The sequence below is a fragment of the Neophocaena asiaeorientalis genome, unplaced genomic scaffold (genome assembly GCF_003031525.2).
Source record: "Neophocaena asiaeorientalis asiaeorientalis breed wild unplaced genomic scaffold, Neophocaena_asiaeorientalis_V1.1 scaffold9, whole genome shotgun sequence".
Taxonomy (NCBI): domain Eukaryota; kingdom Metazoa; phylum Chordata; class Mammalia; order Artiodactyla; family Phocoenidae; genus Neophocaena; species Neophocaena asiaeorientalis.
The window spans coordinates 2,301,657-2,315,937 of NW_020171825.1; the positions used below are offsets into that span (position 1 = coordinate 2,301,657).

The 14,281-nt window shown below is 49.0% G+C and overlaps 1 protein-coding gene across 3 annotated transcripts in view; it reads left to right on the forward strand.

Moving 5' to 3' along the window:
• Window positions 1–6: 6 nt before the first annotated feature.
• STK24 (serine/threonine kinase 24) overlaps window positions 7–14,281 on the forward strand; it is a 101,725-nt gene continuing 87,450 nt past the window's right edge. For 2 of the 3 annotated variants that reach the window (XM_024739906.1, XM_024739921.1), the window contains exon 1: window positions 7–34. In XM_024739906.1, coding sequence (XP_024595674.1) covers window positions 29–34 — 6 coding nt within the window. In that variant the 5' untranslated portion in view covers window positions 7–28. Of the gene's footprint in view, window positions 35–183; window positions 204–14,281 lie in introns of those variants that run through there. The other variant, XM_024739940.1, reaches the window with a different exon arrangement.

Sequence of the window (14,281 nt, forward strand, 5' to 3'; positions counted from 1 at the left end):
CTCCCCGGTGCAGTCGGGCCTGCCCGGCATGCAGGTAGGCAGGGACCGGGCCGCCGAGGGGAGGGAGGGATGCGCGGGCCGGGGCGGAAGCGGGGAACTTGGCGGTGTAAACACGGCCCCCCCCCACGCTGCACCTTCCGGGGTCGCGCCGGCCTCCCGCGTCGTGCTCGCAGCGCCCGGGGTGCCCTGCCCAGCGGACATGGGTGCGTGTGTGCAGGGGCCTGGGGGCCGCGGCCCGGAGGCGGCCCTCGCCGGCCGGGAGTCGCGGCGATCGAGCGGGGGGATGTGGGGCTGCCGGCCGCTGCGCCCTCCTCGCTTCCCTCTCCCCCTGGGGCCTCCCGAGCCGCAGGCCCCGCGCCGGCCCATTCCCGGGGAGAAGTGATGTGGAGAAATGCCCTCGGAGGCCCGGCTCGCTCTCAGGGCCCCGGCACGGGCGCGGGGCGGTGAAGGCCCGGGTTCCCCTCGGCGAGGGGGCGGTAAAGTTGAGGGGCGGGGGAGGGCCTCGGGCGCGCCACGGCTAGTCCCGGGCCCGGAGGGCGGAGGAGGAGGCAGGGCGGGGTGGAGGAAGGTGCCACCGCCAGCTCCACTTCCAGCGCGTCTGTTCCGCGCGTTTCCTCCCGGTGCAGATGGAGGGGAAAGTGCGAGCCTTCAACCCTTCTGGAAGAAGGAATCGATGGCACAGCGTGCACTCGAGTGTGGATCCCGGGACTCAGGGCTTTTGCTTGGAGTCTTGATTGGATCCAGCTGAGTCCCTTCCCAGAAATCCTCTCCGTTGCCACTTTGTGGCCTCTTGGCCTCCCAGTGACTTTTTTTGGAGTGGGGTAAAGGGGGAGAAGTTGAATTTCAAATTTACACGGATGCTTTAAGGTTTTTCGCTATCGGGGACTGTTTTTAGCCCTTTGAAAGATAAAACCACTGTCCTTCTTGGCTAATTTGTAATGTTTGTAAGCGCGTAAATGGGGGCAAAATGTTTGGGATTAAAATCTGACGGTACAGCTAGGGAATGTCTTTAAAGTTTGGCTCTCCCGGGTTAGCCGAGTAAGGGAGAAGAGGAGCTTTAAGAAAACAAACACAAGTATCCCAGTGCACTATTTATTTTACAGCGTTCTACGGGCTCATTTTCTCTCCCCTCCCCCACCTCACTCTTGAGGGCTGAGAAGTGCAGTATTCGGACCTGGACTCCATAGGAGCCGGGAATCTGCCCCCTCCTTAAAGAGAGAGCATTTCTCTCTTTCTCTCCCTCTAAATCTGAAAAAGAAAACTCGATTTCATTGTTCAGGTTTGATATTTAGAAAAATAAGAACACAGAGTTACCAGAATTGTAACCTCTTTAAAAAAAATGTTGTAACAGTTAACATTAATAATTTGACGGTGCTTGAAGAAAACTGTCCTTGAATCTCACGTAAAGAGCTGTTAAACTCAACAACGCATTTAAAACCTAAGCTTCTGCTGACCACTAGGTAAAAATCAGATGTGGTTTCTTGGTATTTCCTAAAAATTCCTGCTTTGGTTTGAATTTAGAGACAGGAAGGCAGGGTGAACTGGGTAAATTATTTCTGACCAGTAGAGCAAGAAGGGTCTCTTGTAATGATTAAAAAATACATTTGCTGGGTACTTTCTTTAGACAGACTCTTATGCTGTTAATCAGGTTGTAATCTAGCACACTTGCCTCACTTAGAGCTTACCATGGAGGTATTCAGCTTTTGTGGAAAGCGAATCAGTTTAAAAAGGTACTTAAAGCCTCGCTGGCTGGTGCCCTGAAGTCAGTATCAGATGGTCACCAGGTGGTGTCTGGTCTCAACACTCCTTTTGTCCTCCCCTTTTAATTTTTTTCTTCAAGAGTGTGGGCCGGAATTCTTAAATCGTGGGAAAAGAAGGTACATTTCTTTTAATAATTGGGCCTCCCAAATGTATTTCCTAGGTAGTGTTACAAGGGAACTGTTTTTATTTTGCTTTCTCAGTGGAAAGGCTGATAAATTTTTGTTGGGTTGAAACAACCAAATTTTCAGCCGTTACAGTTTTAGGGTCGCGAAGGTGGCTTCTGACAGAGTCATGCCTGTATTTAAGTGCATCTACACACTGTGTGATGATTGCTTTTAGTGTGCCATTTGGGGAAGAACATTCCTTCCCTCTCCCTTCCACTCCAAAAGAAAAACAACCAGCACATTTATTTCCTGCCCAGGGAGGCCTTCCTCAGAGTTGTTGTTGAGGATTAAATTAAAGGCACACCTGCCTCCGACTGCTCTCCAGGCTAAAACAGGAGGAAAGAAGTACTAACCCTCCCGTGCTGTGTCCCGATACATCCCATAACCTCCCTCTTTTCGTCTCGCATCTCCTGATGAGGGTTCGTGAGGAGTTGGCTTAAAAATTTCAGAAAGACAGCAGAGTGGATTCAGGCAGCCTAGGCAAAGATGCTTAAAAAATAAACCTGAATGACAGCGTAATTTCAGTGAAAACAGCATTTTCATTGTCTTGCAAATCATTTTTATGCCTCTTGATTCTTATTGGTACTGCTTGAGGCATAGGTGTAATGAATGTATGCCATTTTCTAGACGTGGAAACCAGCAGAGACTGAACTGACCAAGGTGAGATAGTGCCTTATGTGGCAAAGTTGTGATTGGAAACCAGGTCTTTCCTGCCCTCAAGACCCATTCTCTTACTCACCATGCTGTGTTATTGCTTTATTATTACTCTAGCAAACAGTAATGCTTATTTCATTCCAACTTGGGTTTGCTGAAGAAATTAAAATACGGTATTTTATTTGTTCAGTCAGCAACCGTTATTGAACACTGTTGTGCTGGGTGCTCGGTGAGGGTTGATGACTATAAATCTGAGTGAGTTATGAGTGATCCTGTTTAATAACCTTTTCATGAAGGCTGCCAGGGGCCTTTCCTCTTTTTTTTTTTAAACCTCCCACCCAGTTTCATATTAGCATGGGGGAAAAAAATAGAAATCATGAACTGAATGTAGTAACTACGAATAGACATAAAGAAATTCGGTTGAGTTGTGGATTTAACTACTCCCTGTCCTTCACTGAACATTTGTTGCTTCTCTCGATTTAATTCAGCTTCAGCTGGAGGCAGCAGCATCCATCAGCTTTTAGTTGCATAAGTTGTAATTTAAAAAGAATTAGATTTTAGTTTATAAGTTTCTATAACGGAATTTTATCAGTCACTTGAAACCTTTTCTGGACCGTGACCCATGTAAGAAATATATTTTACATCAAGACCTGAAAGTTAACGTTTCAGAAGACAGCCCTAATCCTCACTACTTGTGATGTACTGTTGTGTGATGCATTTTATTAAGAAGAAAAAAAAAGCTGTTGCAAAACTAAATTGATTTCACAAATGACTGAATTACACTAATTTGATATGTAACATGTATGACAGGACCTGAGTTTAGCATGTTTTGAGGATGTCATATATGTAAGATATTCTCATATTTGAAAGTACAGACCGTTTACAGGAACAGCTGGAAAACATAAAGTCTCTACTTTATTAACATCATCTTTGCGTTTCTCTGGCTGCTTGGATAGACCTTTTGCTGAGAATGCCCCTCTGTGTGGGGAGAGAGACGTTTAATGTCCAGTTTGGGTGAGTTGGGAACTTTACTCCAGTGCTCTTCCTTACCCTGGGGAAACCTGTGCGCTCTGGAAATCTGGGAGGTGAAGACAAACAGAAGGACAGCTGCATTTAATCTTGCCTGAAGAGCTCTGGTACTTTTTCCTCTGCGGGTGTGGACGTTCAGGGTATTTGTGAGGTGGTGGTCCAGCGTTGGACTGGGCGAGGAGCCGCGTCCTTGCGGCGCATTTCCCCAGCAGCCGCGGCAGGTGTAGGTGAGACCCTCTTCCTGGCCGGTGCTCAGGAGGTCAGCAGCCTAGCAAGGGCCGACTGGGGTGCTCTCCCCGAGAAGGTTCAGATGAGCCGGGGAGGGGTGCGCAGAGAGCAGGGCGCGGGGTGCGAGGGCGGACTCGCGGCGCCCAGCCGGGGCCCTGGAGCTGGAGGGGCGGCAGCCGGGGAGGGGGCCTGCGTTCCCCGCCGCCTAGGGCGGCGCACTGTCCGGAAGCTGCTTCCTCCGGGCACGTGGTGGGCCAAGGTGGAAGGATGCTGGGAGCGCTGGCTGCTGCTGGGAAGGCGGCGGTGGCTCTCTGGGCGAGAGGCCCCCAGGATGGCGAGAGGAGGAGGCTGAAATGGTGGGAGGGTCTCGTGTCCACCTGCAGCGCAGGTGGACCTTTCAGCAAGGTTGCCTCAAACCTTGTAATGTGAACTCTTAGCCAACATTTTATACTTTATTAGTCTCCTTCACGCCCCTTGCTTTTGACCTTTTCCCATGCTCTATGCTATAAGGAAAATAAAGACACATTCTCTGTTATTGTTAGTAGCCTATATTTAAGGTGGTTTTTTTTTTTTTTTTTTTTTGCGGTATGCGGGCCTCTCACAGTTGTGGCCTCTCCCGTTGCGGAGCACTGGCTCCGGACACGCAGGCTCAGCGGCCATGGCTCACGGGCCCAGCCGCTCCACGGCATGTGGGATCTTCCCGGACCGGGGTATGAACCCATGTCCCCTGCATCGGCAGGCGGACTCTCAACCACAGCGCCACCAGGGAAGCCCTAAGGTGGTTTTTTTTAAATACTCATTTCAAGACTTCATATTCCCTCTTCTCTATCACCAAAATTTAACAGTGTTAAGAATTTGTTTTGCTTAATGTCAGTTTGGGAGGGGGAGGGTCGTCAGAAGATTAAAATAGAAAACACCTTGGAGGAGTCCAGGACATTTTGGTTCTAATCCCGTATCAGGGAATGTTCTTGATAGTATTTCGCATAAAACCAGTGACCTTCAAGTAGAAATTGGTCGGATTAGACTTTTCTAGGCTGCTAACGCAGCACCGTGTCCCAGCAGAGGGTAGTTACGGGTACGTGGCATCGTTGCTTTCTTGTTCCTTTTTGTCATTTTTGTGGTCATCTTTGAGTTAACTCTTCTGGTGTGTGGAGCGGAGTTTACTTATTTGATGCGACTTGACACAGCTTTTGAGTTGAACAGTTTTTCTAGGACTTTGGTACGAGATGCAGTGTGAGGAGTTTCTGAAGAAATGAGCCTGTTGGTAGTTGTTGCTTCTTCCTAGTGTATTTTACAGCCACACTGAGGCCAGGGTCCAGGAGCCTGAGGATCTTCGGGCCGCGTTGCTCTCTTTTCGGGTGATTTCTCCCTGTGATTCAGAATTGCCTGCTGGGAAACTCCATACCTACAGGAAATGGACCACACCCAACCCAGTCCTGCTGCGGCTTTTTTTGGTGCTTGGACTCATCACTGTTATCATTAATGGAATCTCGTGGCGGGTATGAGCGCAGGAAATAGAAGTGGACTCTTACCCCTCTATTGCCACTCAGAGTCAAGCACTGTCATCCGACTGGTCGTTTCCCTGCCGTAAGTCCCGTTTTTTGCAGTGCAATACCTTTCAAACTCTCAGAGCTCAATGCTTTGAGAAGGAGAAAAACTAGAGCTCTTACAGCACCTGGCTCCTGGGGTGGATGCCGCGTTCCGTAATCCTAAATGGCTCCCTGGTTTCCAAGATTTAGAGGAGGGAAAATAAGATGAGGTGTACCTTTGCTTGCGACAAGGCATAAAGCATCCCGGTACTGTTGGTATCGGAATACATTGTGGGAACTTTTGGAGTTTTACATTAATGCTTACCAAATACGTAGCCCGTGTTTATCTTCCCGCCAAGTCTCTTCCTGTTTTTAAAAAGACTTTCTGGCCCTAAGATTTGAAAGGACCATGTAGGTCCACATCCTTTGTCTTCTATTAATTACTTAGGATTTTTGTTTAGTTTTTATTTGAAAAGTTATGCACGTGGTGAGGGTTGTTGGGAGAGAGCAGTTCCTTGCCCTTGGCGTCCATTTCCTCCCCTCACCCCCTCCCAAGGCGGCCCCTTCCATCCTCTTTGCTGTCAGTTGTTGTTACTTCTTTGTTCACAAAGAGCATTTAAAAATCACTGTTTCTTTTTTCCCTATTTTCAGGCATTGTCAGTAGACTTTGGACCCTGAAGATGAGGATTTAGTTCTCGTGTCCTTGCCTCCTTCGCTGCTCCCATGTTCCTCCCCTCCCTGTGCCCAGTGCATTTACGCTGGTGACTTCAGTTAGATTCGTGCGTACATTAACATGACTGTGGAAACACTAAGCCCAGCCAGCCATGAGTAAACCAGGATTACTTTTCAAATCTTGTTTGGAAGTTTATTTATTTATTTTTTTGGAAATGTAATTGTCTTAGTCTGTTTGGGCTGCTGTTACAAAATACTGTAGACTGAGTGGCTTAAACAACAAACATTTCTCACAATTTTGGAGGCTTGGAAGCCCAAGATCAAGGCTCTGGCAGATTTTGAGTCTTTTGAGGGCCTGCTTCTGGCTGTGTTCTCACAGGGCAAAGGGGGAGGGGGCGCTCTGGGAGGTCTCCTTAGGGCAGCAATCCCAATCCTGAGGGCTCCACCCTCATGACCTGATCACCTCCATCACATTGAGGGTTGGGTCTCACCATGTGATTTTGGGGAGGGAGCATAAACATTTACTCTGTAGCAGCACTTATAACTTATTCAACCCCACACCCACTGCCAGTTGTTGAAACCTCCTCTTGGGAATTTCAGGTGAGGCACACAGGCTGTCTGTCCATTTCCCTCCTCTGGAGGGAGACTCCTTCCTATGAGCCTCCTGACCTGTATCGCTGGCATCCCCTCTGCCATCCCTCATCCTCTTTGCCTTCATCCTCGGGATTCCTTGGGCTGCTCTCTCGGGATGGCTTGTTTTCTGTGTCTCCTGCCATCTTTCTTGGTTTCCGTGACTGTGTTGGTGGAGCATATCCTGTAGTGGCCTTCCTGTGAATAGGGTGCATGGGAGATAGGTTTTTTTGAGGTCTTGGGTATCTGCAAGTTTCTTATTTTTGCCTTTCCCCTCGATTGATATTTTGGCATGGCGTTTAGTCGTGGGGTGGAAATTATTTCCTTCAGAATTGTGACAGCAGCTCCACTGTGTTTTAGCTTGCAGTGTTGCTGTTGAGGAATGCAACGCCACACCGATACCGGAATCTATGCATGCAAGCTGTTTCATTTTTCCTGAATTTCTGAAGATCTGAATTTTTTCTTTGTAATCTGAAGTTTCATCATGATGTGGGTCTTCTTTTATTTTTTTGTGACAGGTACTTCATAGGCCCTTAATCAGACAACTCACGTCTTTTTGTTGAATTGTTTCTTTGATTCCCTTCCCTCTCCCATTTCCTGTGTTCACTCTTTCTTAAACCCTTTATTATTTGGATGCTGGACCTTCTGGACTGGTCCTCAAGTATTCTTACCCTTTGAAACCTATTTTCCATCTCTTGTCTTTTCTCCTTGGCTTTCTGGGAGATTGTCTCAACTTTATCTTCCAGCTCTTCCAAAGAGTGTTTCATTTCTGCTCTTGTTTTTTAAATTGTGAGGGCTCTTTTTGATTCTCTGAATGTTGTTGCTTTCTTGTTTCAGTTGAAATATCTGCTTTCATCTCCCTATGTTAATTGTAGTTATGTTGTTTTTTCCCTCGGAAGAGATTCTCTTTCTCCACGGCCCCTTTGCCCCCCTGTTGGTTTTGGTTTCTGTTTTTTGTGGTAGAGGCCACCCTCGAATGTCCACTCATATTTCAGAGTAGGGGACAAGCTGGTTGGAAGTCTGAACCCTGACTGGGGCTTTTTCAACCCCAGTGATGTAGGCGCTTCTGGTGGGCATGAGAGGTGAGGAACGGCTTATGTCAGTTTCTTATCGCTTTTTTTTTTTTTTTTTTTTTTTTGTGGTACGTGGGCCTCTCACTGTTGTGGCCTCTCCCGTTGCGCAGCACAGGCTCCGGACGCGCAGGCTCAGCGGCCATGGCTTACGGGCCCAGCCGCTCTGCGGCATGTGGGATCCTCCGGACCGGGGCACGAACCCGCGTCCCCTCCGCTTGTGGTCCCTCCTCCCGCCTGAGACTCACTCTGGGTGAGGAAAGGTGCCGGGAGCGGGCACAGTGCCCCGTGTAGTTTCCCTCCCGCTCCTGAAACACTCCATGTTCCTTTGCAGAGAACATGCTTTCAGTTTCCTTTCCTGGGGAGGCACGGGGCAGCTTCCTGGCTGTGGGCAGCGGGCAGGCCATCTGGGTGTTCCACCGCTTCTGCAGGACTTGCAGTCACTGCTCCCCTGGGGATTCGGCAGGGTGGGGTGCAGTTGATTCTCTGCTTTCCCTGCCTCGAGCTTAGCATTTGCCGTCTTCCCCATCTTTCTTTCCACCACCCACTTTCCAGCTTCTGGAATTTTCTTGCTGTGGGTGTTCTCTCCCCTCCTGGTACGTGGAGGTTTAAAGCCTTTTTTAAGAAAACCCCCTTTGTACTGTGATTTCAATGGGGTTTCAGGATTGACCAAAGTAGATCTTATGCTCAGCGTGTGCTCTCTACCTGGAAATCACTCTCTTCAATTTATAGATGAATGAACAGAATTTGAATTCCAAGGTCAGGACCGCCCGGTCTGTGGGGTGGGGAGGGACTCCTGAGCCGCAGTCCTCTTCATCACGTGATGCCTTCTGGTTTCTCTCTGTAAGAAAAAGGCAGTGTACACACACCCTCGTTTTTCCATGTGTCTGTCTGTGACCTCTGCCTCCCCGACTTGAATGCTTTCTTCCCCCTCTGTCTCTCATTTTCTAGTCTCGGGATTCTGTGGGCACAGAACCGTTTTCAGGGCGCCCCACGGTATCTTGTTGGAGGAACATTTGCTTAAGTCGACTGATGTTTTGGGGGTGCAGCCTTGGTTCGGGATTGAGTGTAGGCTTCCTGGGAAGCTGGCAGCGCCGCCGCCAGGGTGGGTCAGGTGCCCCTGGGGGACCCAGTCTGCACGTGTGTGGGGACCAGGCGCCTTGGACTCGGGAATCCCGCGCGTGGCTCGGTGTTGCTCCTCAAACGCTCGCGTTAGTGGGTACATGGCTCCAAGACTGTGCTTCCTACTTAGAACAGAGTACCTTTGGAGGTAGAAGCGTACAGTGATAAACTAGTGGAAATGAAAGTAATCCAGAACTTGGGGACTGGGTGTTGGTCAGCAGCTATTTTAGGTACAGTTTCCCAGTATCACTTTAAGATCAATTTCAGTGCGGTTGACTCGAAGTTGTTAAATTACTACCTGAACTCCTGGTGAACTGAGAACCTGCTGTAGAAAGGTCTTGTTTGAGCATTTCTTTCCTGTGTTTGATGCCCTTTCATTGTACCAAACATTTCTTGAGAGGTAATTTAAAAAGAAAAAGATACGTAAGTACAAAGAATTGCTCAGTTCCTCAGCAGTTCCTACCAGGAGGCGGGTGGCTTTTTCCTTCCGCTGCGCTGTGTTACCGGAATAGATAAGTGGGAAAAGTAAAGTGGTCCTTTGGCGCTCCCATGTTGATGCCCTTAGGGGGAGCCTTGTAGGAAGGGAACTAAATTTTACTGCGCTCCTTCCAATATAAGGAGGGAGGAGCAGCTTATGCCCTCGGCTAATCCTCGGGGCCTCTGCTGAGCGAAGGGCTGTTAGACCAGTTTTACAGATGAGAAAACTGAGGGTTAATGAAACTCGACCAAGGCTGCCTAAGGCTGCTGCCCTGAGAGCGGAGCCCCGACTCCCTGGCTTTTGGTGCTGGCATTTGTGTTTTCTTCCTCCCTCCACCAGAGTGCCCCCGCCCCCGACGTGGCTGCTGTGTCCTTCATGACCAAATTGTGCCTCCAGCTTCCCTGAGACCAGCCCAGTTCAGGGCTGGTCACTCATGGTATTTTGGTCACTTTTATTTCCATGATTTTGTTTTTTCACGTTTGGAGAAGACTGCGTTCATGTCCCAGTGTTATTCTTTTTTTTTTTTTTTTTTTGCGGTACGCGGGCCTCTCACTGTTGTGGCCTCTCCCGCTGCGGAGCACAGGCTCCGGACGTGCAGGCTCAGCGGCCATGGCTCACGGGCCCAGCCACTCCGCAGCATGTGGGATCTTCCCGGACGGGGTCACGAACCCGTGTCCCCTGCATCGGCAGGCGGACTCTCAACCACTGCGCCACCAGGGAAGCCCCCCAGTGTTATTCTTAATTGACTTCCTGGAATTTAGGATTGTGGGAGTAGGGGGAGGTGACTGGTCCCTGTTCTGTTTCTCGTCGTTGTCTCTGCTGAGCCCTCATGCTGCCCTTGGGGAGGGATGGCAGCCTTTGACTTCTGTTTGTTACCTCTCAGGTGTTGCCCAGGTTGTTTTGAACTGTGCAGAAATATTAACTGAAAAAAGTACACTATAATCTAACAGTGCTTTTGAGATTTCAGCTTTTATGCTCATCAGTCACCTGGAGGGCTTGGTGGAGTTTGCATTTCTAACAAGTTGCCAGGTGTGTGGCTGCCTCAGGGACCACACTTTGAGAACTGCTGCACCGCAAAATTAAAAATCCTTAAATCCCTGTTGCTCCCCCTGGGAGCTCCATACAGCGGTGCCCATTTGAAGAGCAGCTCAGTGGAAAGTCATGGAAAGTCAGTGCTTGCGACTCAGGGCGTGTATTTCAGAGCCTGACTTCGGAACCACAGGTCTAACTTTGAAAATTGAATAGGCTTTTTAATTGAAAGAATTGTTAGAATTTTTACTATGGTAGCATGTATTGCACACCTGTTAGGGGGCAGAGGAAGATGTGTGCTCCATGTCTTTTTGACTTTGGAACCTTATTTTTTAAGAAATGCAGCTCTCAGAACTAGCCTTCATGGTTCTTTTGGAAAACCTTGAACCAGGACAGAAGCCCTGAGCCTGAAGCTCCTCCACAGCGTTGCCAGGATCATCTCTCAGCTGTTTTCATCATGTCACTCCCTGCTTAAAAACCTGTGGTGGCTTCCTGACCAAACATAAGCTCCAGCTCAGAACTCCGAGCCTCGTGTTCCTACCCGGCTTCCTTGTGCACTGTGTTCCCACCGCCTTGTCCCGCGGGAGAGCCTGCCTGCCCCGCAGGGTCGCCCCAGAGTCCTCTGCCCAGTAACCCCTGGTGAGCCGTTAGTATTTGTGTTCTGTTACCTTTTTTTTTCCTTAATTGGATTGTAAGGGCAGACCTTCAGGGAACCCCACCATCAGTCGGTCCAGCTCCCCCGTGATGCTAGGCCCGTGAGGAACACCTGCTGGTGGAGGGAGGGGACAGCTAGGAAACGAGTGGCCTCCTTGGGGCAAAATCGATTTTCTTTTCTCGTAGTTGTTCCGCACAGCACTTAACTGAAGATGTACATGTGTCTCTGAACTGAGAATACTGTTGCGGACCAATAGTCTTTTTAATGTTTGGGTTGTCAGAGATTTTGTGCTTTTATGTATAAATAGTTGATTTGTTTTTGTTTTTGTTTTTTGCGGTACGCGGGCCTCTCACTGCTGTGGCCTCTCCCATTGCAGAGCACAGGCTCCAGACGCGCAGGCTCAGCGGCCATGGTTCACGGGCCCAGCCGCTCCGTGGCATGTGGGATCTTCCTGGACCGGGGCACGAACCTGTGTCCCCTGCATCGGCAGGCGGACTCTCAACCACTGCACTACCAGGGAAGCCCAGGGAGACTTTTTTTTTTTTCCTTAAGTGTGTTGTAATTTTTTTGCAGTTCGCTGTATGGCTTTTTCCAGTATAAGGGTAAATGGCGTATTAAGCAGACTTAGGGGATGGACTGTGTCTGGAAAGGTAGTTATGAGGTTTGGGCTCTTCTCTTTCCTTTGTTAATAAAGAATTTGAAGTGTTTGTAAAAACCCTTGTTTGTGCCATTCAGAATGCCTTCCTCTCAATTGTCTTCTTTAAGAAAAAATGAAGTGCTTTCATGAAGTGAAACTGCTTGCGCTTCCTGGCCTGGGGACACAGGCTGCCTGTGTTTATCTGTGCAGCAGGCAGGATGTGATGGGATCTGTACACCTGACAGTGGTGGAGGTCTCAGGCCACCCTCCGCAGCGGGCCTGGGGCTGTTACCGCCAGCAGCGTGAACCTGTGGCCCTGGCTATTGCAGGATGGAACTCCATTTCCCCGTACCGTGAAGCAGTCATAGTTGAAAGTGATCACATGGTTTAAAATAGTTTTTAATGGAAAAGCAGTTTTCCCAGGGATCTACATATTCTCTTTCTCTTGGATGAATTACTGCTTATGTGAAGCAAAATGCTTCTTGAGAGGAGGCCTTCACAGCCTTTCTCCCAGAATAAATAAGTAAATATTCATATATGCGTGTGCATCTAAAATGTTTTTTTTTTATTTCTCTTATATTTCCAAAAAGAACAAAACCCTCAAGGTCCTGAAAATTAATTGTTATGAAGGTAGTAAAATACTTTTAAGCCTTTTTATTTATTTATTTTTTAAGTTGCAAATTATTCTTTTTTTTAGATTTATTTATTTACCCTTGGCTGCGTTGGGTCTTCGTTGCTGCTCGGGGGCTTTCTCTAGTTGCTGCGAGCGGGGGCTACTTTTCTTTGCGGTGCGTGGGCTTCTCATCACGGTGGCTTCTCTTATTGCAGAGCACGGGCTCTAGGCGTGCGGTCTTCAGTAGTTGTGGCACGCGGGCTCAGTACTTGTGGCTCGCGGGCTCTAGAGCACAGGCTCAGTAGTTGTGGCGCACGGGCTTAGTTGCTCCGCGGCATGTGGGATATTCCTACACCAGGGCTCGAACCTGTGTCCCCTGCATTGGCAGGTGGATTCTTAACCACTGCGCCACCAGGGAAGTCCTTAAGCCTTTTTAAAATGGTAAAATTCTCAATGTTTTTATACCTAGTCTGTTGCATAGATTATTTCTTAATATGTTAACTACAGCCACTAAACAAGGCGGTTTTTGAAATTCCACAAAAATGACCCCTCTCTTGATTCGTCCTCATGCATCAGAGCAGTGGTGATCCCTCTTGTTTCAGTCGGGGGCTGTGTGCCGCGAAGGCCCTTTGAGGGAGGGCTTCTGGGTGCTTGTCTCCTGCAGAGTTGGAGTTCCCTCCCCAGACTGGCCATGTTGTCTACACATAGTCTTGTAAAAGACAGTGTGAAGTGGGTGTCTGAAGATGGGTGCAGAAATGGAAAAACACCCTTCAGTCCATCCGCCACTAAACTGTTTTTAAAGCACAAGCGTCTGTAATCCCACTACTTGAATAGAGCTGTTTTCCAGGCATTGTTTCGTACATTGTTTTCCACTCAGAATTGGATGGTAAATATCGTCCCCCATTTTCACGAAATTTCCTTGTGATGATTTTTTTTTTTTTTGCGGTACGCGGGCCTCTCACCGTTGTGGCCTCTCCTGCCGCGGAGCACAGGCTCCGGACGCGCAGGCTCAGCGGCCATGGCTCACGGGCCCAGCTGCTCCGCGGCATGTGGGATCTTCCTGGACCGGGGCACGAACCCGTGTCCCCTGCATCGGCAGGCGGACTCTCAACCAGTGTGCCACCAGGGAAGCCCTGTGATGATTTTAATGGCATTTCTGACTCACCTCTTTGGGGTAAGGCATGCCCCATCCTTAGGACACGGAGTTCTAGTCAGAGCACATTCCTCTTTGGTTCTGCTGGTTAGATAGAATTACCTTGCTGCTTTCATTTTGCCTTTGGAGAAGGAAAACTTAGCCATCCTTCTCCTCCCACAGCAGTGTTACTGGAAAGCACTGTGGTGGTTATTTCATGAGTGTTTGTAGGTGATTGCTTCACTTACGTCAGTAAGCCAGACACTCACCAAGGGGTATTACGTATTCATGCTGGGCCCCTTGCCCCTGCAGCAGTTGTGTCCTAAACGGAGGACCCTACGTGTGGATGGGGGCCCACAGAGAATCTGCTTGCGTACACACGTGTTCATGTGAGCATTAATTCAGAACCACAGGACCACTCCTTTCCGGGCTCCTCTCTGCGGTGGATGGAACAAGTGGAACGGTGGGAATCCTGCCTGGCTGGACTGTGTTTTTCAGATGTGATCAACATTCCAGTTTTAAAATAGTTTATATCCTGCATGTCTCTTTTTAGTCTTTGATTTAATGAAAAGTTGTAGAAGATGTAGAAATTCACGGGACAATAACAGGTGCAAATACGGTGACTTAAAATTACTGCTGTGAATGCACATTCTGGCTCCCCGCACCAAGAGGATGGGTGTGCTTTTTACCCATTTGATAGTGGATGCGTTCTGAGTGACGGGGCTGTAGTCACTGAAATCACACATATCACTTGTACGTGTTTTCTTCCCGCCCAAGGTGCACATGTTAGCGAGGGTCTGCGGGCGGTGGTGGTGCCCGTGCTGACCACGGGCGCCTGGCTTCGGGGACCGGGGCTCCGAATCGCCCCGCATCACTTC